General features: G+C 37.3%; 1 protein-coding gene across 5 annotated transcripts in view; it reads right to left on the reverse strand.

Annotated features, from left to right (window-relative positions):
• LOC131436773 (uncharacterized) overlaps window positions 1-24,100 on the reverse strand; it is a 607,210-nt gene that overhangs the window by 418,547 nt on the left and 164,563 nt on the right. For all 5 annotated transcript variants that reach the window (XR_009230662.1, XM_058605680.1, XM_058605678.1 and 2 more), the window contains one exon: window positions 5,452-5,808. Coding sequence is in view for 4 of the 5 variants with exons in the window: in XM_058605680.1 (XP_058461663.1) it covers window positions 5,452-5,808 (357 nt within the window). In the remaining variant the exon portion in view is untranslated. The remainder of the gene's footprint in view (window positions 1-5,451; window positions 5,809-24,100) is intronic.

The following is a 24,100-nucleotide window of genomic DNA, read 5'->3' on the forward strand; positions in this document are numbered from 1 at the left end:
TGATGAATTCCAAACCGCTTCGCCAATTTTCGCATAGTAATACCTTTCTCACTTAGCCATGTGTCCAGAACTTTAATTTCCACTTCCTTCTCAATACGCGGCATTTTGAAAACGCAGAATTTCAACCGCACAAACAAGTAAAGAATCGAAAGCTGACAGCCAAACACACAGCATGCTGCGATCTGAGCATAAAAAACCATCACAAATACATGCGTACAACACAAATGTATGTGAATAGCTTATTTTCGATACGCTCCTTATGGCACAGTGAACGATTTCATTATTCGCAACTCGGGGGATTTAAATAATTAAAACATTTTAAAAATTCCTTCCATGGTTCGCTATAGGCGATTATAAGCCAATATATTTGGTTTCTTCTAGTTATTGTACGATATGTTCTAGAGATGGAGTGTTCATTACTCTAATTGATAATGTTTTGAGTAACACAAATCAATCTCCAGCATAAACGTTCAACAGCTGTGAATCTGTCCAGACTTCTTCAAGAAGATAAAATTTCTAAAGCTTTAGTTCAAGAAGTTAGAAAGTTATTAAACCCAGTCTTTGTTGCCTTCAACAGAAACGGTATGACTAATCCACGTGAAATGCCTAGAGCATGCATACTGGCAAATAGTGCTCTCGATGTATCTCTCATATCTGAACTCATAACTCGGGATATTTGTACTGTCACAGTTAGTTTGACTTCAGATGGTTAGTAGTTATCTGATGAAGGTATCAGGTGTACAACTTTGCTTCCGCCGTTTTCCTATAGGTGGCTGTACCGGCTGAGGCTGGTTAATATACATAGATGATAATGCCTTTAAAGTGAGTGTGTACAGTGCCTAACGAATTGTCGTCGCCGTTTCAGTGACAGTTGTTCTTGTTTTCGTATTATTCACGCTCGAAAATGTCTGTTTATGTACCCAATTCTCGCCATTTGCGAGAAGTTTTACTCTTCTGTTACAATTCGAAAAAAAAATGCAACTGAAGCGCATCGAATGCTTTCAGAAACTTACGGTGATACTGCTCTGAGTAAAAGAACGTGTCGGGAGTGGTTTCAACGTTTTAAAAATGGTGATTTCGATGTCGAAGACAAACATGATGGTGGAAGAGAAAAAACCTTCAAAGATGAATAACAATTTACTACGAGCTCTTAAAACCGGGTGAAACCGTCACAGGAGATCGCTACCGAAAAGCCAAAAGAAAAGCGGCCACAATATCAAGAGCGACATGGCAAAGTCATCCTCCAACACGACAATGCTCGGCCTCACGTCGCAAATGTGGTAAAAAAGTACGGGTGTGTAATGTCAGAGACATAACTGGATGTCGTGAATACGAATAAAACTGACACGATTTCTTTATACTTCCGAATTCGAATTGATAGTTGATCGATTGTGTTAATTGTGAAACTTTCCCCCTTTTTACTACTAGAATTTTAAACAATGTTTGACGTCAATTATCTCATTTCGGATTTGCATATTTCATTGAAAGAAACCATCAAGATGCTGTACAGAATTCATTTCTGCCTTTTAGAAGGATCAAATTGTGGAATTCTCTACGATATTTAGCACCGTTCGGAACATTTTTTACGAACGATTTTCGCACTGCGAAAAGTGCCCGAAGCAAATCAAATTATTTTGGATTTTCACTAAACTGAGGGTCTAAATGATGAAAAATATCATCATTTTTGAGAATTTTTTTCAGAGTTATCGTGCTTCAAAATAAATTCTATTTATTGCATGATAAAAAGCATCATTCGAACAACATTTTGTAATTTTTTCGTGTTAAAATATTAAGAAATAAGTCGGTAAAGAGGTATTTTTGAGAACGCTTCTTAAAAATCATGATTTGTGGTGTCCACTGTATCTCAGCGCAGACTGATAAGAAGTCAACAAATCAAAGCAGCATAGATAGAGTAGATGACCTCAACGTTTCTGTTTGATTGTTTTTTAATTTTTTTAATTTTTGGTTGTTGTTCAAAGTGAAAACTACGATTTTTCACGCAATTTGTAGCTGTAAAACCTCCACAAAGTAACAAACAAGAAGAAGGAAAACGTTGGGGTCTAGTTTTTTATATGTAGAAAGTGCGTGCAAAATTTGAAAAAATTTGGTGCAGTAGTTTTTGAATGACAATGGGCACGGACTTTCAAAACCTGCTTTCGAGAAAAACGCGTTCAAAGTATTTTGTCTATAAAATCAATGGAAACAATTTATTGCTCAAGGGAGCCCGTAGGGTTTAACATTTTCACAAAATCATATTTTTTCTTTTGTATTCTTTTATAATGAAACATTTCAAGAATGCTTTGTCAAGTTTTTAAGTCTATCGAAGCAGAAATCTTGGACTTGTGTGCCGAGTTCTTATCTTCTCTTCGCAGTATGAGATAAGCAAAGATAAAGACCCATAACTTGCCGAGTTTTTCTCCGATAGGCTTGAAAATTTCACAGAAGATTCTTGAAATGTTTTATTATGAGAAAATACAAACAAAATAATAAACGATTAAATCCTCCCCCCCCCCCTCCCCCAATAAGGCGTCGTCTCGCCTTGACGACCGGAAGGCAAATGAGAACCAAGACCTAAACGTTTGAGGTTTTAACCACGCAGAAGGTGCACTCTCCGATGCCGCTGTTTGAATGCGTCTTCTCGCCCCGACGTCTGCTTCCATCCAACGCACAAGAAGAAATTATCGATTTTCGACCACGGTTCCCCTTTTATAACATTCAGTTGAAGATATTTGCCTGGATACCTCAAAATCGTCGTTCTTGCGCGAAAAACCTAAGCGAAAGTAAAGAGTTTTCCGCGTTGTATTCAAATTTTTAGAAAACCTAATTTTTGAGTTGTTTGTGTTTATCTCACACTGTTCAAAATATTATCCTACATTCCTGGTCATATTTTTGATGAAATAGTGAAAGAATTATGTTGCTGCCGAGATATTCACGATTAAGTTCTGCCATAGTAAAGTAAGTCGTATTCACGACAAAAGTACCTGGAAACGCTGAAATGGGAAGTCTTGCCCAACCCGCCGTATTCCCCAGATGTCGCCCCTTCTGACTTCCACCTATTCCGTTCGATGGCACACGGCCTGGCAGATCAACATTTTCAATCCTTCGAAGAGTTGGAAAAATGGATTGCTTCATGGATAGCATCAAAAAAGGACTCCTTTTTTAAGCCGGGATCCGAAAATTTCCGGAAAGATGGGAGAAAGTTGTCGCTAGCGACGGACAATACTTTGAATAACACATCTGTACGCATTTTTCGCAATAAAGCTTTAAATTTTAGAAAAAGGCGGGTGGGTAATGTCAGAGACATAACTGGATGTCGTAAATACGAAAACAACTGACATGTTCCTTAACACTTCCGAATATCAATCAGTTGATCAATTGTACGAAATTGTATGTAGAATTTGAAACGATGCACCTAAACTAAAGTACAGATTAGTTACATTTAACATTCTGAAACACAAATATTATGAAATAAGGAGTATAGTTCTTTATAATAAAATAATGGTGGCTCTGAAAAGAACCTTTTATGAAAGCGTTTGTGATGGAGAGTGATGAGTTCAATTCGAATTCCGATGGATGCCGCTGACTTCCGTCATCTAATTCCAGGCTGAACTGTTGTACGTGGGTGCGATACTGGTATGGTTGGTGTAGGTGTAACGTTTACAACCGATTATAATCTTCCAATAAGGAAAACATTAATTCGCTGGGTTGATCAATGATACAAAAGGCCTGATTTATTGAACGAAACTATCAATATGCTATAGGGATTCGTTTCTAGCATTCAGAAGGGTCAAATTGCGTTATTCTCTACGACATTAAACTCTGGAACATTTTTCGCAAAAACAAAGAATGCTTCACTTGATCTCGATTACTGTGAATTTCAAACAGCGAAGAGTGCACAAATCTAACCAAACTTTTCTAGATTTGCACTAAACTGAGGATTTTTATCTTTGATTTGCGAACAGCAAATCCTAATAGTTCTTTAGAAAACTTTTGAGCCATTAGAACGGCTGATTTTGTGTAATGCTCTCCACCGTTATTTTTTCATCAATGCAAATGACTGGCAGCTGTGACGTAATCGCTCTCGTCGGAAGCGAAACTAGCTTTGCAAACGACACAATGTATATCTGCTCGCAGTGGTGATAGAATCCAAACTGATCCAATTTTTGTTAAGAACTTTTTTTTACGTGAATTCGTTTGTAGCTTTTTCACTAATGGGCGGTCCTAACGGCTATGCAAATAGCCGCATACAGAATTTTAATGTCTATTATTTCATTTCGGATTTGCATAATTTATTGAAAGAAACTATCAATATGCTGTAGGGATTCGTTTCTAGCATTCAGAAGGACCAAATTGAGGAACTCACTACGATATTCAACACTTTTCTGAACATTTTTCTCGAACGATTTGTTGTACAGCAGCAGATATTTTGTTCTCTTCCTCAGACGGCGTTCTGATTGGCTGGTGTTGACATGGGTCAAATGAGACAGGTTTTTCAATAGTGTACTATTGAAATACTTCAATGCTTTTGCTATACACGTTTAAGTTGAAAAATTTCGATTCTATTGGTAGTTAGATTAGAATAAATCCTTTCACAGATCACTGAGCTATGAGTTTTGGAGGATTATCCCTTTGATACTCGTTTATACCAAACATTTCAGAAAAGTTTAATTTTGAATTATTTGAGATTATGTCACACAACTGTTAATTTTATCATAAAATTGTGATCATATTTCCGATGGCGTGTAGCAAAAATTATGTTGATTCGTTAGTTACAACAAGAGATATTCACGATCAAAAACTTATCACTCTCTCAGAGGGTAAATTTTGAAAAGGCACCCCATAGTAAAGTAAGTCGTATTCATGACAAAAAAGGCGGAAGCAAAGTTGTACACCTAATAATGTACTTCACTATCATTTTAACACCTACTTTGCATGATGTATGGAGCAATCAGCGACAGCTGTTCCTGAGATTTTTTGGGGTAATTACGATTCTTGTGCACTTGCTCGAAGAATTGTGCTGAATGTTATTCGTGTGATTTGTGTAAATACGATTACGGTACTTCATATCATCTGAATTGATTGAATTCCTGTATGTGGAGCTAAAATTGAAGGATATTCTATCGTTTCACACACAATTTGGTGAGGAGCTATAGTCAGAGGGGTTCATCGTTCCTCCTGGAGTGAATGAATCCTTTCTGTATTGACCTTAAAAAAGTTTAGCAGATTGTTTGGCATCCCTTATGAGGTGCCAAATTTACTTCTGCTTCCCGGGGGTTGGAGGTTTTATTAAATGTTCGTTAAAACATCGTTCAGCATCCTTTTGGAGATGCAGAACGATTTCAGAAGACACGACAAGGCACAAATCTCCAAACAACTAGAGAAATGTGCCGCTTGAGCCAATTAGCTCTGATTCGCTGGAAAACAATTCGCGGGAAAAGAACTCATACTCACCGTTATTTACCAGCAGCGTGTTTTCCCTCGCCAAAGCAGCCTCGGTGTCCGTCAGCGTCGCACTGGATCCGTTGTCTGATGGGGAAGTAGTGGTGGTTACCGTGGGATGTCCGTGTCCCGCACCGACACTTTTCACCGATCGGTATCCGCTGTAGCAGTTGGCTGATTGTGCACTGACTACAGCCGGAAGAATACACTGTTGTTGTTGTTGATGTAGTAATTGTTGCTGAGACTGTTGTTGAGTCTGTTGCTGCAAGAGCTGCGAGTTATAGGGTTGTGCATAAAGAGATCGATGAATCGGAGTGTCTTCGTTGTCCGAAGAATTGAGAGAGTATCTTGGATAGAGACGATTTTTTCCTGAAACACGATATAAAAACAATCACTTAATTATTTACAGTTGAACAAATGAAAATTAGTATGATCATCACGGGAAACGTAATTTGTATTTAGTTTATTACAGTGGCGTATCTAGAGGGGGGACATTCGCCCAGGGTGCAACGTTTTTAGAGGGGCGGCGAACTAATCCTTAGGGCCTTTTTTTGCTCGTCCAAATCATCTTTCCGGAGATATAGTTCAGCTTGTTTTTGCTTACTAAACCAACGATGGGGGCGGCAATTCTTATTTTGCCTCGGGTGCCATATTTCTTCGATACGCCACTGGTTTATTATTATTACTCAACCAGAAAGTCGAAATTTTCTCCGTTTTACCACTTGTATTAGAAAGTGGGATATTTGCAGCAATTGAAATTGCTGTTCGCCGATAGAAGCTAGCCGGATATGCCACTGTGTATCAACCGGAGTGTCAAACGGTGAAAACGCTAAACCGTGGCGAACCCCTGGCACAACGTTGGCAGTAGAGTGTGAACGAGATTTTATCGCATAGCTACTCTCCGTCAATCTGTGATGGTGTTCGTTTTAGCCCCTTAATAGGATAATCTTCGTTTTTAATTAAATATTTATTACTTCAGGTTCTTACGGTTTCCATTTCCTCACTTTCTTTCGTTACTTTCTCTAAACACAGACGGGGAATATTTTGTGACGTTGCTTTTCTCCCATAAAGTAATACAGCAGAAAAGGGGTGCTTGTGATTTTTAAGAAAATATTAAATATCCTTTACAGCTCAAAGCGCTTCAAACCACTGTCATATGGTTGATCGATTTATCACAACAGAATAATATTACAATATGATGATTCTTTGATTGCTTTAATTCAATCGCGATGAGATATTGCAGTACTCTCTAAAACATTGTTTTTATAAATTTACATGATTTTACAATTCAACCAACAAGCAGTGAAAACCATCAATTTCAATACCGCTAACGCCATCTAGATGTGACAAAATTCAATCAGCTCGTTTTCGCCCAGGATGCTGCGATTGCCTCGAGCCAACAGTGCGGAGCTCCCACAAAAATTGAGAGAGAACCAGAAAAGGCAATTTCGCCTGTGAGACCGTACTGCGCAAGACCTCTCAAACTATACTTTATGCAGGCGATTGCTTTCTCTCTCCCATTCACTCCTAGAACGTCATTCCCTTCCATTCATTCTATACAAAAACCGTCCGGGCGAAGAGATTCCGATGTTCTTGGGTTTGCTGCAGGCTGCATCGTCTCAAAACACAACCTGCTCGAGAGCGCGTGGTTCGCTGCATATTCGAGTGGCGGAAAGTTTTCAAACTGTTTCCAACCGATTCCAAGTCGTAGTACAAGCGAAAATGTATGCATCGTCGTCTTACGGGCGGAGATGGGGAATATGTCTTGTTGCGTAAAATTGCTTGCTTCTGCTGGGAGGCACTTTTCCGCCAATAGCAAAAGTATTTGCGCTCCATACGAACCTACCTACCAGCAGCAGCACACTTGAAAAGTCATGGCTTGTTGAGATACATTTAATTGAATTTATCCGAGGTAAACGATGGAAGCGTCATCGTCGCATGCTGCTTTGGCTTCTACGTCATTTGGAACATCGGCTACGGATAAGTGATCGGTAAAAAAACGTTGACAGTTAGTAATTTTATCACGGTTTGATCCAATTTTAGCAGCATTTCTTTTTGGATTTCTTCTTTAGAGCAAAATATGTCGATATCTGAGGCATAATAATCATATTTAGTTACTCTAGTTGAAATTTTGTCATTCCTGAAAATCTATTCACATAAATAAAAAAAAACATCAAGGGCACTACTATTGAACGCATTCGATTGTAATAGATTATTGCAATTAAAACTCTACACATCATCATAGACGAAATTCCGAAATCAAAATTTAACCGTTGAGTTTTTCATAGTTTGTAACACATTATTTATAGCGTAAGTTGGCAAAGCTCGCCAATAGCTTTCATGCTTGGATACAGCCTAAGAACGATTCTTGTGTTTTATATAACTTATTCACAGTCCTTATGCTGGTTCTGGCTTAACGATATCGATCTATCTATCTATCTCTAACCATCGATTATCAATGGATTGATTTCCAGTAGAATAACCTTAAGAAATAAACAGCATTTGAAATGTGGAGATCGTCGATTTGAGTGCGACATGCAATCACTAGATTCGACCGTGAATTGTTCGAACTGGGTGATTTTCAAAGCGCATATTGGAGATCGTCGTCGCATTTTCATGCTGAAATTTCTGTAACATGACAATACTTCGTTTTCCAGTGAATTACTTGAAACATATTCCCCATCGACATTGTAAACATTAAATGTGTGGCGGTTTACGCAACCCTGGGCATTACAGGCGACGAGAGAGGGAGAGAAGTGAACATAAGCGAAGAGAGAAAAAACTTCAGAAGAAAATGGCGCTAGAGTAGAGTTACCCAAGCGAAGTCGTATTGAATAAAATCATTGAAAACCGTATTTCGTCGCGTTTATTTATTCGACAAAACACGCCCGTCCGGTTCTACGCACCACAAATGAATCCTGAATGCGTTTCATTCGACAGAGCAGCATAGCATAGAAATTTAAAAATTGATACAATGTAAAATATTCACAAAGATTTTTGAACTATCGAGAGAAATTCAATATTAATGAAGTATTTCTTTGAATATAAAATTATTCTACGCTCCAAATGCTTAAAAGTAATTCATGTACACTAAGTTCTCATTATTCATTTAAAATTCTTACATGATGGGAGTTATGAACCTAGATTTAGTTGTACAATTTAGTTACAGTATTCTGGTTCGAAATTTCGTTTCATAATCCAGGTTCAGAACCAGGGCTGAGAATTGAGTTTCAGAATTCAGTGCATGAATTGTAGCACTGGATTTTTAAATTGCATTCTTAACCTGGATTGTAGATATTTTGAAACTTTTTTTATATCGTTTATTTATACCCGGCTTTAACCTAATTCTGGTCGTTCGCCGGGTTCATTTTTATTTTTTTGAAACTGAATTCTGGACCTGATTCGATATCTAGAATACAGACTCAGAATTCAGTCTAGTTCTATAATTCTGTTCTACAATTCAGTTTCGAAAATCAGTACCAGAAGCTCAGAATTTGGTTCAAGATATCCAGACTTTAAATTAAATTTTAGAATCGAGGTCCAAAATTTAGATCTATAATTTAGATCCGTAAGTCAGTTCCATAAGTTTGATCTATAATTCAGGTTCAGAACACTCTGTTCCGAAATTCAGTTGCAGAATTCGAGCCTCAAATTCAGTTCTAGAATTCAAACTCGGAATTCAGTTTTAGAATCCAGACCGAAAATTCAGTTCTAGAGTCCAGGTTCGTAATTCAGTTACAGAAAGCCGATTCAAAATGCCTTTCTACGAATCTGTTTTAGAATTCTGGTTCAGAACTTAATAGATTCGAAATTCAATACCAGAACTCAAGCTCGGAATTCAGTTCCCGATTTCAAGTTCAGGTTCTTCGGTACTAGAATCCAAAATCTGTTTTAGATTCCAGATCCATTCCGTTCTTTAATTCAGGTTTAGAATTCAGTTGCAAAACTCAGTATCAGAATTCAGTTCCCGAATTCAAGTTCAGAATTCAGTTCTAGAATCTAGGATCTGCGCTAGAATCCACCTATGGAACCTATCTGAACCTGGACATCCAGCAGTATAGTAAGACCAGTACCAGTTCTAAGGTCTGATTTTGAACGAGCAATATGGTAAATCCACCCTGAGCTATCCTTTCGCATTCTAGGTAAACGCATTTAACCAGTTTTTAACATTGATGAACTTGGGCGAATCTATTCATACGTATTCGCATATTGATGTCACCCGGATATGTCTCTAACATTACCGATCCGCCGTGTTTTGTTCTTCTTTTGGCTCGAATATTTACTGAGATAAGCAACTTTTACGCATCTATTTTGGCAGTCAAAAAATTCCCGTATGCCAAGTCATAGCAATTGGCATTGTTTGGACACCACATTATCAAACCGATAAACTGAGTTTTGAAGCTACCATGGAAAAACGCAATAAATCTTCCAAGCTACAAAACCTCGATTTGCTATCAGTTAAACTCAAAGTTACTTCACAACCGTGCGGATTTAATCCAACTGAAATTCTTCGGCAACTAAATTCTGACACCCGTTGTAGTTGTTTGTCACTCAACACTTTTCTCGGAATTGCCAGAACTAACATTTAACATTTTCTAGTATCCGTCGCATTTTCAATAGTACTTTCGAATTTCATTCAACCTCGTGATACTATAAAAATCTGTATCGAAGATCCTTTCTCTGATAGTTTATCATTATTTATAATTAATACGCAGGTAGTAAATTTTATACATAATTTAGATATATGTAATCTGCTGATACAAAAGATGAGAAAGCTGTTGGAGAAGGATAATGACAGAATCGTGATGTGATTTTTCGTTCAGAATAAATAAATCATCAATTGGAAATTAAACAAAATCTATTCAAATATGCGATCCTAAGGTATACTAAAATTTCATTCTTCCTAATAGGACATACCAAAGCCAGAGAAGCCAAACGAGCTTGTACAAATTCCATGTACGGGAACAGTCAATTTGAATCCGTGTTGGGTAAAAAGTAAAACGATACCGGGTGGTAAACATTCAAATTTGCTAAACCACTCCCTTAATTTCAAACTAGGTTCATGTAGATCGGAACAGTCATCTCCGCAAAAATGATGCGAGTTCCATTTCGGACCAACTTTGGAACATCGTGGCAAATCCATTAATCAACAACGCCCTAAAATCCGATGATATTTGGTGTACAATTTTTCCTTTATTTGTGTTTCAATTTGAAATTTTCTATGCTCTCCAATACCTGTAACTCTGGAGTCGGATAATCAGAACAGGATAAATTTCACTCACAAATATATACGTAGCCTATACCTTTATGAAAGAAGTATCTCTAGATCCGACATTGCAGTTTTTACTGCCTTAGGAACCTCTCATAAACCCCGTAAACTAAGGACGGGGGGGGGGGGGCTTCACGAAGGTCTACGTTTGTCTACGAGGGGGGTAGATTCAACTGAAGTCCTTGTAGTCTCATAATTATTTGTATAATTTTTCAAGACATTTAGCTTAACTTAGTTAACCGTCCGCGCGTTTCGTTCAATTGATTAAAAAAAACATTAAAACACAGTTGAACCAAATGCATGCAATTCGTGCAACCAAAACTGACTTAGAACATGAAATTTGTAATTACGTAAATGACCACTCTCGTTCACTAGTATCACAGGATGGGGGACGGGTATAGCGTGATGGATAAGTCGATGCATTTCACGATTCCCAACCCTGCACATAGGGTCAGAAAGTTTTTCGGGTCCGAAGAGGCGAATGGCCTCTAAGAGGCGAATGGAAGGTAAAAAACCTCTATAATCGAAACAAAAAAAAGTATCACAGGATAGGACCAATGTTTAGTAGGATGAGAAAATAATCAGGATTTATCGCTCATGTATAGCCAACCGATCATCACAATTAAAAGATTCTGGTGTGAAGCCGTTATAAATGTAGTTTTACCCAACGAAAAACAGAGTTGAAAAATTGAAATGAATTGTAATTGTGAAAGTAAACATTTGTCAAAACATACACCTCAGAGGTTGAAATAGAACGAGATAATCATTACATGAAAACAGATTAAAATTCCTCAAATTTAATTAAAAATGAAGTTCTTCATTTAAAATCCACCTAACTCTTGGTTGATTTTATTACAGGACTACGCAGAACCAATTGAATCGAGTCGATGGATAAATTTAATAACCTTTTCTCAATTCGCAATAGAATAAAATCTTTCATTAAAATCAGTGGCGTCTCGTCCTCATGTGCACCTCGTGCACTGCACAACTGGTCAAATTGAAGAAATTAACTGCAGCCCCCTTCGCACTCATTTATTTTTTAGATTCTTTATTAATTCGCCGAAATTGCGTGTATTTACACAGATTTTCATATACATCCAATTTAAAATTTCCAATATCTCTTGTCTTGGGTTTGTATCTTTTCCGTGCACATGAGTTACTGCACAGATTCCAGAAGAAATGGAATCACTCAGCACAGCTCTGAGATTCGTTATTCTCTCTGTCACGTTTGGCTCTGTGAGAACTTGTATGCACACCTTCAGAAAAGGTAGCTGTGGCTTATGCTTATGGCAGATGAAAACAAATTGCTGTCTCAGTAGCAACGTTGAAGCGGTTATATTGATCGAGTTATTGACAAGACGGAGAGAACATAATTCTCCTACTGTATTTATGATACGAAATAAGTTTAATTAAAAAATCCCATCCAAAAGTATATTTCGTTGTTTTGAAATCCACAAGCGAACATCCATTCCTCAATTTTTAATTTTCACTCTCAATGAATTGTTACATCTGATATCACACCGCAAAAGTAGTACACAACCCGTAAGTTTTATCAAGAGACGCCACTGATTAAAATTATCAATTTGCTAGTCTTATGTTGCGTTCGCTGTATGTCATGTAGTGTCTTCTTGTTGAAACAAACATTTTGTAAATATTTCCGCTAACACAAAGTGCCCGACCGCCTTTGATTATCTCACTAGGTCTGAAGATGAACGATATATTTCTTTTGTATGTCATGAACGAATCCTGAAAAAATTAGGCCAACAGCGGATGCAGTATTGCCACAATATTTTCGACGATATTCACGATGGATCAACACAACCGACCGATTATTTTTAATATAAATCGAAATTATTTCAATGCTTGGTTAAAACTTTACTTTGTTGGAGCATTTTGTAATTTTGTTCAACCTTTGTTTCAGAATTTCAGCGTATAAACTATGAAAATCAGTTTGAGCCATCAGTGACTGGGGACGAAGTAATAGTACCTCACTGAACAATTGTAAAAGGCGGTTGGGTAATGTCAGAGACATAACTGGATGCCGTGAATACGAAAACAACTGATATGTTCCATAACACTTCCGAATATCAATTAGTTGATCAATTGTATGAATTATGCAAGCATTTCCCTTTTTCACATTTTTCTCAAAAACAAAGAAGACTATACTTGATCTCGATTACTGTGAATTTCACACAGCGAAAAGTGCACAAATCTAATCAAACTGTTCTAGATTTCCACTAAACTGAGGATATTTACCTTCGATTTGCGAAGAAGAAATCCTAATAGTTCTTTAGAAAACTTTTAGAGTCATTAGAACGGTTAACTTTGTGTGATGCTCCCCACCGTTGTTCTCTTTTCGTTGTTTTTCACCAATGCAAACGACTAGTAGCTGTGACGTAATCGCTCTTGTTGGAAGCGAAACTAGCATTGCAAACGACACACAATACATCTGCTCGCAGTGGCGATAGAACCCATAAAAAAAAATAATAAAAAAAAATCGCAGCATATAGAATTTTAACTTCGATTATTTCATTTCGGTTTTGCATTTCATTGAACGAAACTATCAGGAAAGCTGTACGGGATTCATCCCTGCCTTTCAGAGGGACCAAATTGTGGAACTCACTACGATATTAGGCACTGTTTGGAACATTTTTCTCGAACGGTTTGTTGTACAGCAGCAGCTATTTTGTTCTCTTCCTCAGAACAAAATACGTTTATACAAAACATTTCAAAAAGTTAAATTTTGAATTATCTGAGATTATGTCACACAACTTAAAATTTTACCATAAAATTGTGATCATATTTCCGATGACACGTAGTGAAAATTATGTTGATTCGTTAGATACAACAAGAGATACTCACGATCAAAAACTTATCACTCTCCCAGAGGGTACATTTTGAAAAGGCTCTCCATAGTAAAGTAAGTCGTATTAACGACAAAAAATTGTTTTGTAAAAACGAAAAGTCTACGTAGACTTTTAATGGATGAGGGAGAGGTATTCGAAAAGTCTACGAATGGGGTCGGAAGGGTTAAAAAGTATCAGATTTTGGTCTACGTGGTTTATACACGGTCCCAAATTATGGTCTACCATTAAACATGATTGAAATAAAAATTGAAAAGTTATTATTATGATTACTATTGTTTATTTAATCATGGCACTAACCTAAAAATTGAAAAGTTTTGATTTTACAAAAAATTTGGCCAGCTTGAGCTTGTTTGCGAATAATAATTAGTAATAATAATAGTAATTGCCTATTATAACAGATCCGTTTTCTACCGAAACGAATCATCAACAATGTCATTCGGTAATGAAAAAAAAACTGACGAAACCCAATCAGATTCCGCCAATCCAGTTCCAGTCCTCGCTTCCTTAGATTCACTAATGAGCATCCCGAAAAGTTCGAACTGAGATCTCGCACGTACGCACTTTATTTTCCCATTGTCGAGACGGTGTTGAAAAATTGTTCCATTAACAACGGTCAATGAAAGCGGGTATGGAAGTGTACAAGCCGAAAAGTGCACCGGACTCAATTGATCTTGCTACTTTTCCCCCTTGGCAGAACGAAGTTGCTGCATCCGGAAGGTCTCCTGGCACCCCTTCGCATAAAACTCAGCTCCGGTAGGCCAGGCGAAAATCGCCAAACGAATGCAGAACCCAGCTCAGTGCATGTGTGAAATTGTAATGAAGGTTGCTGTCGTCATAAATCGTGATGGCAAAGTTGTAAGAATAACACCCCACCCCAGGAAGCAAGGACAATCGACTCAACTGTTGTTGTACATACATATATTTTCGCCCTTTACGGCGAAAGGCAGCGAAAACGAGGTGTGCTTAGCAGGCTGTTCATTCGAAGCTATGTCGGTCCTGAGGGTGCAAAGCGATTGCATTGGTGCAGGTCGGATTCATAAATCAAAAATCCCAAATTAAATAACACAATGTTGTACTGCTCCGGTCGGGAACAAGGTAGGCAAAAACCGTGAACCGTTTTGAGGTGCTATTTGAGGCCGTGTACAACCCGCGGACCGGTTTCTGTTTGAATGAGGGCTCATATCAAAAATTCCACAGAAAAATGCTTGGATGTTTAACAATCGTCAACAATCGCATAAATAACCGACATACCACTTCGTCTCCGTGCCATCCTGCGGCTGTTGGTCCTGGTCTTTGGTGTAATGGAATATATGTTTCCATCTCCTTCTTGCAGCAACTGCAACAGGAACATTTCCCTTTCCAATCGTACCCATAACGCATCGACGTTGAACCGACGGCCGGGCACGGGGATAGTTAGGTGGCAATCCATTATTTTTACGCTATGGGCTTAAATTGTGTGAAACGGTATGTCAGACACGTCGGTTTTTTGGGCTCATTCGTCAACAGAGGTCCTTTTTTGTTCCTCGTTTCTGCAGCGCTAATACGGTAGCTACGGAATACTTTGTTCGAAATGTGAAACGAGAGTAACAATTCAATTTCTATTTGTCACCGTATGACGTGCTGACAGTGGACGGAATCGGAGGGCGGTGTAGGGTTTTGAGGGTTCATTAGAATTACATCAACTGAAGGAAGGAGAAATGCCTGTTTGCCCTATCGCAGCAGGCGATGCTTCCGACTGTTGTGTTTGAAAATCTTTTATGAGCCGCTTGTTTGCAAATAATGTTGTTAATTCCCTACCGCGGCCTGTGACGGTTTGTAGTTCTTGCTTTCTAACCATAGGGGCTCAGAATAGGAAACGTATCGAATTACCAATAAAACCTGGACGGCGGGAGCACAAACAAAACTGTTACCTTCTCATGGGCGTATGTCACAGCAGCTGGTGACATGTTTTTGTAACAAAATTGCATGGCTTACTGTGTACGTGTGAATCAAATCGTACACGGCTGGTAATCAAAAGCTCGGAATACGGTTATCGTTTTTCGTTTGTGTCAATTGACCGATGTGCAGGACTTTTGTGTAGTATTTCTATTTATTGATAAACATCATCTAGCTCTTGGGTTCACAAAGGTCCTATCATGATTTATTAAAGAGGTCTAAAAAAGGTTTTATTTCGTACCATAGTATAAGTATAAAAATATCCTGCTAAATTTTAAAAGTAAACCAAAATGGCAAAGAAGCAAAAACAGCTAAGAAAATATGCGAATGAAGAAAAATTGACAAATTTCGCGACAAATCGTGTTCGCAACTGGCAGCACTCTCTCAAATCGGGCAACTAGCGGTACTAGTATTATGTGAAATCTTCTCACGATTTGAGTTTCATTGGATTCTTGGATTATAATGACTGCAAGTTTAATGTAGTTCTCGATAAAAAAACATAGGAAAAATAAAAACATAGTAGTTCGCATCTCATAGTGAGTTCCTATTAATGATTACCACTATTTGCTTGCAATCAGAGCTGCAAATTGTCAGTCATGACCTTGACAGACTGACTAAAATCATCGTCAACTGTAATCGGTACGGTCAAAGTGTCTGTCAAATGAGATACTCGATAGTTCTACGACCAAGTAGAAGTCACGCTTTTTTTTGAGAACGGCCATCAACATTCACTCTTCCCTTCTTCCATCAACATTCACTTTGAAGAGTAATTTCGAATGACTCGGCACTCGCTGAGCGTAAGTCATAATAGTAAACGGCAGAGAAAAGTTTTAACTTTCGTCTGGTGTTAAATTTAATACTCTATCTCGCATAGCTCGCTTGCAATTTCTTTCGAGAGTGGAAGTTGACAGGTCGCTTATTGGCCGATCTAAAAAAAACGCGTGAAGTATACTCAGTCAAAGACCGGCGACTTTTTTGTTTCTCTCTCATTCTCCTATTCCCTGTTGAAGTAAAAAATTCAATGAGAGTACTAATATAAACATAAATTGATAAAGTTCATTGTTCTTTGCAAAAAGTCATCGGAGTTTATTGGTGTAAATGAATATAATTCACTGTTTATGATGTTTGGTTAATATTTAGTCACATCATAATCAAGCAGCGACAGGATAAATGAAGATAATATCAATCGCATCAGCAATCAATGAGCGTCCTGGTGAGCAGGGTTGCCACATTTAAATCTACATTTTTTTGGGCAAAAATCTGCAAATCTGCATTTTTGACAAATCTACATTGCTAACTTGATTTTATAGATTGTAGAAACATGTAACAATAGGTTACAAAGAATTCATTGCAAATAGTGCAATGGACGATCAGTGCAATGCTGATCAATATTGGCGTATCTCTATCACCAATTACCATTGTCCAGATGTACAATTTTCCAATGAAATAACAATCGAAAACACGTTCATGATGAGACGAGGCTTGTTGCTTGCACAAAAACATTACAAAACATTTATTTTATAAACTCACTTATATTTAAATGACAATCGTTATGTTTTGGAGATTATCTACAGAATGATGCTTGTAAATAGATTTATTAAATTTCGTTTTCAATGTTTTCGTAAGTTTCACTTTTGCTGCACCGCCATGCTCGGAAACATAGTTTTTAGCTTTCAAAATCGAATTCATGGTGTCTGAAGCCAAACGGTTTCTAGTTTTAGATTTGTTAGCATTGTACAACGAAAATATCCCCTCCAAACATGCCGATGAATGTGGAATAATCAAAAAGAATCGAATAAAATTTCGCAGTAATGGATACATAAACAAGCTATTACGTCTCTTAACATCCAATAGCTGAGGTCACGTCATGTTTGTTTCCAATATATTAAACTTAGTAACACTTATTTTCAGTTTCCTGAACTCGATGTCGAATTCCTGTTTGTCAATCTCTTCTAGAAATGGTGGAAACTGTATCATCAATTCATTCAGGTTTGGCAGCTCCATGAAGGTCCGAGGATTTAGTAAAGCAGCAGTTTTAATTACGGGATCCGTGAAATCAAATCGCTTCAAAATTTGTTTCACCAACTCATTATAAAAATCACGACAAATAGTTTTAAATATCAACTTTTTGCATTGTTGTAACGATCTATCGACTTAATCTGCCTCAACTCCAACATAAATTTCTTCAGGGAATTTAATAAAGTTTTCAAAATCTGCTGCATCCACATTTTCCTTACAAAACCTTATTACGTTATCTTCTCTACAAAAATTACCCAGGACTACAGCGAGCAAAGTTTTCGTTTCATTGTTAATTTCGAAAAACTTGGCATCAACTGATTGGATGGTGCGATTAACATTGTAGATTAGTGATAATACATAATTAAGGAAAAGCAACAACGGTTTTGTCATGAGATCATTGCGATGATTAAAAATGCGTATTGCTGTTGTATTTTGCTCGCACTTTACTTGAAAAGAGAAAATCATCTTGAGCTCATCGAATCTCTCAAGATATCTTTTGATAACAGCTTCCGACGAGAGCCATCTTGTAGCGCTTGGATCAAGGATTTTTAATGGTTTGACGTCAACGATATCTTGAATTCTTTGGAATTCTCTTGACCTGTTTTGGGCTGCTTGCTAAATGTTGTATATATCTCGCATCAATTGTTCCAAATAGACTGGCACTTTCTCGCACGCATAGCTGGAGCATAAGGCTAGCGAATGACAAGTACATTTAATGGGCATCATATCCGGACATTCTTTTTTGAATAGTCGCATGTCTGAGTTGCTTCCACCCATCATGACAGATGCTCCGTCTAATGCAAATCCCCTTAAGTTGTTTTTGTAATCGATGTTGTCTCTATTAAACTGGGCGACTATGGTTGCGTGAAGTGTAGCATGATCAGCGCATTCTACTTCTACAGCTGTATAAAACTGATCATTTGCAAAAAACGATTCCGAATCTTTTGATAGTCCTCTCAATACGTTAGCGAGTTTATCGTCTGCCGCAAATGCTACAATGTTTTCCAAAGCCCATGCACAGATTTTCAGCTCTGCCTCATTTATTTTATCTTGATATGGTGATTCATTTATTTTTGATTCGGACTCTAACGTTACTTCCTTCAATTTATTCGCTGCGTCACAGTGTCGTTGGGTGACTAAAAGTGAACACAGATTTGATTTCCCACCACGCGCAACGCAGATTTTCACCAAACAAATTTTACAAAACGCGTAATTCGGGTCATTTCGATAAGCTTCAAAGCATCCCAAACGCGATGAATCAACCCATTTCAAAGTGAAACGTTGAAGTACACGCATATTTGCCTTTGATTCTTTCGTGGTTCTAGTTTTCTGTTTAGGGAATTTCGTAGCAGACAAATCTGAGCTGCCTTGTGTTAATTCTAAAGAGAAAAACGAACGAAATAGAATTGATATAGAAATCTCAAACATGTTTTTGTTGAGTAGCTTGTCGGTATAAGCAAATTATCATAAACATAAATTTTATTTACCTATAGATTCTTCGGAATCATTGGGAACGGGACTCAATATTATCTCCTCAGGTTCAGATGACACCAAAATGTTCGAAGCAACCATCAATTTTTCATCTGCCGAAAATTATACGCAATTTATTACGGAAATCAATATCAAAACAAATATGCATCTTTAGAAAAAAAAAAGCATCAACAGTCCTAATTGCCATTATTTGAGTATACATTATCAACTCACGATGACACATGAATCACGACAAATGGCTGAACAATGAGATAAAACTATGCCTTTTTACTTTTACCGCTCCAAACTCTTCGAAAAAGACTATCACTGCTCTCTTAGAAAAAAAAACGTTCAACGGTGGTCCTTCGTTGGTCCAATGCGTTGGATCATTGGTTCAATGAAAGTCCATTCAATCGTTCAACGGGAGGCCAACACGGGACCTTCGTTTGCCGATTTTGAAACAGACTGTTGAACCGAATGCCACTATTTTTGTTCAACAAACCCGGCAGACAGAGATCCATTGTTGAGCCCTTTTTAATATGAGGAGTTGGAGCCCCGTTGGACTAGTTTTACTGGAGAATTTCTGAACTTTATTTCACTTATTTTTTTAAACTAACACTACATACCTGCACAGTACTTCTACTTCACGTAGAATAACAATATATTTTCTTTCTATATGAATGTAACACACACTTTTTACACTATTTTTGCAAGAGAAAAAACAACAACAAACCGCTCCAGCAAGTTGAACGAATATTTCGTGCAGTATGTCGTTCAACAAGCGCTCAAGGACCAACAAAATAGAACGGCCTACTGAGAGGGTGTAGATAATAGTCAAAATAGGCATACATACAGCAAAGCGACGACTTTTCGAGAATGACTATGCAATAGGGCGTGAGCGACTATTTAGGTAAAAAACGCAACCGAACTGGTAAGCGAGCTATGTGCAGTCCTGCATATCTTCAACGAAGATTTTGGTTTGTAAATTTTAAGCTGTTTTCTTGTATGAGGTCAAAAATCTGTATTTCTAGCAAAATTCTGTATGTACAGATTCTTGGCCGAAAGTCAAGTACAAAAATTTGTATAATACAGATTAATCTGCATATGTGGCAACCCTGCTGGTGAGTGCAATATCAAGATCACCCCGGTGGTGCGATTGTCATCTGCATACAATTGGCTTGAAGCCGAAATTTTTGGTTCGTTTGGTTCTAGTTCGCTGTCAAATGCTGTGTTTAAGCAGTGTTCACATCTTTCTTCATGCGGTTGCACCAACATAAGGAAATGATTTCGATGGAATATAATCAAACTATAACAAACCACTTTTTTTCTTATTCAAAAAGAGGTCAAATTACTTGTTTTGCAGAGAATACTAGATAAGAGTTATATTTATATTGGGTTTGAAGAAATTAACTTTTGACACCAGTGTGGGTTGATTGTATGGTATGAACGTAGCTTAAAATATTGTTGACAACAACGCCACCAAAACAAAATGCGTCGGTTTCAGGAACCAGCTTCCATAGCAGGGGGGTGATCAAGATCTAAGTTATGACAGATCGGCTCTCAGACACTCAATATATGATGATTGGTAGAGCCTGGTTGGCAGCAGTCCAGTGGCATAAACTTTCGAATCATCGTCGTGCAAAGTTGCTAGTTGATAGTGACATTTAGCAGCTCTGCTTGCAATAAACATTGCGATTTGGTCCTACATTTCACCTTCCCTGTTAATTTCATATCAATACGACAGACGTAAATATAAAAACTGTCTTTACAAAATAAGCTTCATATTTATTTCTAATAGAATCACGTTTTTCCTGGATCAGTAACTGTTTTTCGACCCAAACAAAGTTATCATCGATTATTTCTAGTTTTACGGAATATTGGATAATTCGATTGCGGAAAATTCAATGCTCGTAAGTAACATAATAATTGTAATCGTTCATTTGAGGGTATTGTAAAATGAGGTTTCAAGTTTCGGTAAACGTTTAAGTTTCCGCAATATTTCAAAAAGCTTAGGTGCGCACTAATCGCCACCTCTCCGCTAAGACTCGATAAAGATTTTTTTTGTATTTTTATTCGAAGATTTAACTGATTTTATGACTTTTTTGTAATATTAAAAACTTAATCTTTAACCGAACAACAACCTTCAAACGAGTCCATATATGTTGAAATCGGGGTAGCCATTCCGAGAAATTATGTGGATAAAGAGAAATATGTTTTGTCTATTACGTCATTCATACGAGTATTTATTCGAACGAGAATATCTTAGATTTCAAACTATCCCAAGTTCGTCAAAAATGACCACGGAGAAAATTGTGCGGCCAGATAAAGGGCGGTAAATTTCTTATACGATTATATATCCAGGAGTGGATGTGCTTTTAATAATTCATTCGAACTTTTTGAATTAACCAATAAAACCTCCCAAATAAACCTAAATTTGTAAAATCAGTTCTGGTAATTCTGAAAACATTTAACAGATAAAATAAATGCGGTCTGTCGGTTTCGTCACTCAGAAGAACATATCTCGGGAAGCTTTCATGAGCTCGCCAAACTCAATTAATTACTTCACACTTCGAAAAAAAAACCCTGTGATTTTATATCTTATTAGATGCACATAAAGGAGCGTCGCAGTTCACGCAAATTAACGTGGAAGTACATTTAATATTGTGTCCAAAATTCCATAACATGAAATTCATTTAAATAAAAAAAATGAATACTGATAGCAACCGCCTATCAACTTGAACCGAGAATCATTGGATCGCAAGTACGTCTGTTAATCGACTGAGCCACAGAAGCACACAACTGCTTGGCTAGTAAAAGGTGCATTTAAACTCATACAGTCGCACCTGCTAACAGAATGGAAGTTACGGTCGAAACCAGTAAAATTCAAGCTAATCTAACATAAGGTCATGAAAAATGAAATTTTCCGTCATTTGACAAATTAGGTCTTTATGAATTACATCGTATGAAGGATTAAGTCACCTGTAAAATTCAGATTTTTTTGGTGTGTTGGAGATAGGTTTCAATCGAGCCTAATATTGTAGATTCAGCTAACTCGGAGAAATTTGGGCATACGCAAAAAAGAGTGCAGTCTGTCGGTTACATCACCGGATTATATCTCAGAAACCAAAATTGTCCCCCTGAGACATCTCAACTGAAAAACTGTTCTTAATCCACCTTTCTCTTTTTCTTCAAAACAGTCTCATTGAATTTTATTTTTCAAGCCTTTCAAAATCGATTCTTTCATCTCCGAGAAATTTTGTTGCATTGAAAAATACTGGGATTTGTCGGTTACGTCACAGATGACATTGCATCTCTCCAACCGGAAATATACGCCATAATCCTTTCAAATTTGCTTGACATTGTTAGATTTCAAATAAGTTTATTGAAATTCGTTGAGCCTTTTTCGAGAAAATTCAGCCGATTAAAAATGTACGGTTACGTAACTTCTACTGTCATATCTTCAGAACCAGAATTTCAAAATTCAATAGCCGAACTTAGGCTTGTTTAAAGTAACTCAACCATCTCCGAGAAAATTGAGCGGTAAAACAATCTTCGAAAAGTGCACACACATGAACAGGATCTCATCTAGCCAAGACGAATGGTATATAATACTATGGGTATCCATTCGAAAGTCGGTTATCTAGCAACTCTATTACATTTTTATAGAGAAAAGCACAATCAATTGCAAGCTTTCAACAATCACGTTAAGAGTGGAGAGGGGATCCTTGAAAGTCTAAAAAGATGGAGGAGGAGTTTTAGTTTAGACCTATTTAGATTTATATTTTGATAGCAGTCACAATCAATCAATCTTGAATAATAAATTAAATTAATTATTACGAAATGCTAATTATTACGAAATCTCATACATAATCGTTGAATTTCGAAAGAAATAAATCGCGAAAATAAAACTTATAAACCCCAGAAGCAAACACTCGTTAGTTTGTTCTTCAAATTAAACTACTTTACTGTTGGACATCGAACCGATCGCTGCTTTTGTAAACTATGAACAGTGGCTGCAGTTATACTCTTAATAATACTGGCTTCTGTCGCAAACTAACTAGATTTATTACTTCTTTCCCTACTAATCTACTATCACTTATTTTTGAAATTTAAAGCTAATCAATTTAAATCTCCCTTTGTTAAAATCAATCTCATCACCGAACCGACTTGTATACTAGAGATCGATCAAACGGAAATTTTTGCAAGTCGATCTTAAGGATTTTATTTTGAGCCTGAATTTGTTATAAATGCTCCAAACATTCATTTTATATCGAATATTTTCTAAACTCTTTTCGTACCTTTCCACTAACGGTTTCACGTAACGGTACGATGCCAGATCCAGCCAAATACAGAGTGTCCCCTTCGTGATACCGAAGAAAGATCGGCAGACGCTTCTAAAGGCATGCTTCTTTATATATTTGGCCGTTGATGACGCCGGTCGTGATGTAATACGGTTCACTGAATTTGTCGTACCAACAGATTGCCAGCCACCGACGGTAGACGGTATGTCGATCTTCATCTTCCGGAACTTCCAGGCAAGAATTTGCGGACAAGATCCTCCAGGATGATAGTCAGCTTAGTGGAGTTTTATTCTAACTCGCGTCTATTACAATTAATTCATGATCGATTTTACCACACAGGAAACAGTTGAACTGTCGATTCCCAATTGTTTCACAATTCACCTATTGAGCAAGTCGCATGTGATAGCACTTCCAATCCGAACTATTTTATTTAATACCGGACCGGTTTCTAATTGTGAAACGGAACTTTGTTTTCTTGTCAAATCAATTTGGTTTTGCTGTCAATGCTTCACCTGGACTAATGGATAATTTGTTGAGCTTAAAATTTTCAAAATAAATCGGTTTTTCGTCGCCAGTCACAATTCACTGCAAATGTGGTTTCTTTTTGTACCTTTTCAGTAGCATTTGACAAAGAGTACGACGGTTTTCTTATGTTCTTTCGTCCTTACCTTTTTCAACTTTTTTCCATCTTAAGAATTATTCTGAAGCGATCAAAAATTGCTGATTGTGACACATTTAAGGGCTCAGTCAGTTCTTATCTGTTATCTTTGTTCAATACTGTCTGTTATTATCTTCTACTT

Source organism: Malaya genurostris, chromosome 3, assembly GCF_030247185.1.
Source record: "Malaya genurostris strain Urasoe2022 chromosome 3, Malgen_1.1, whole genome shotgun sequence".
NCBI classification, from domain to species: domain Eukaryota; kingdom Metazoa; phylum Arthropoda; class Insecta; order Diptera; family Culicidae; genus Malaya; species Malaya genurostris.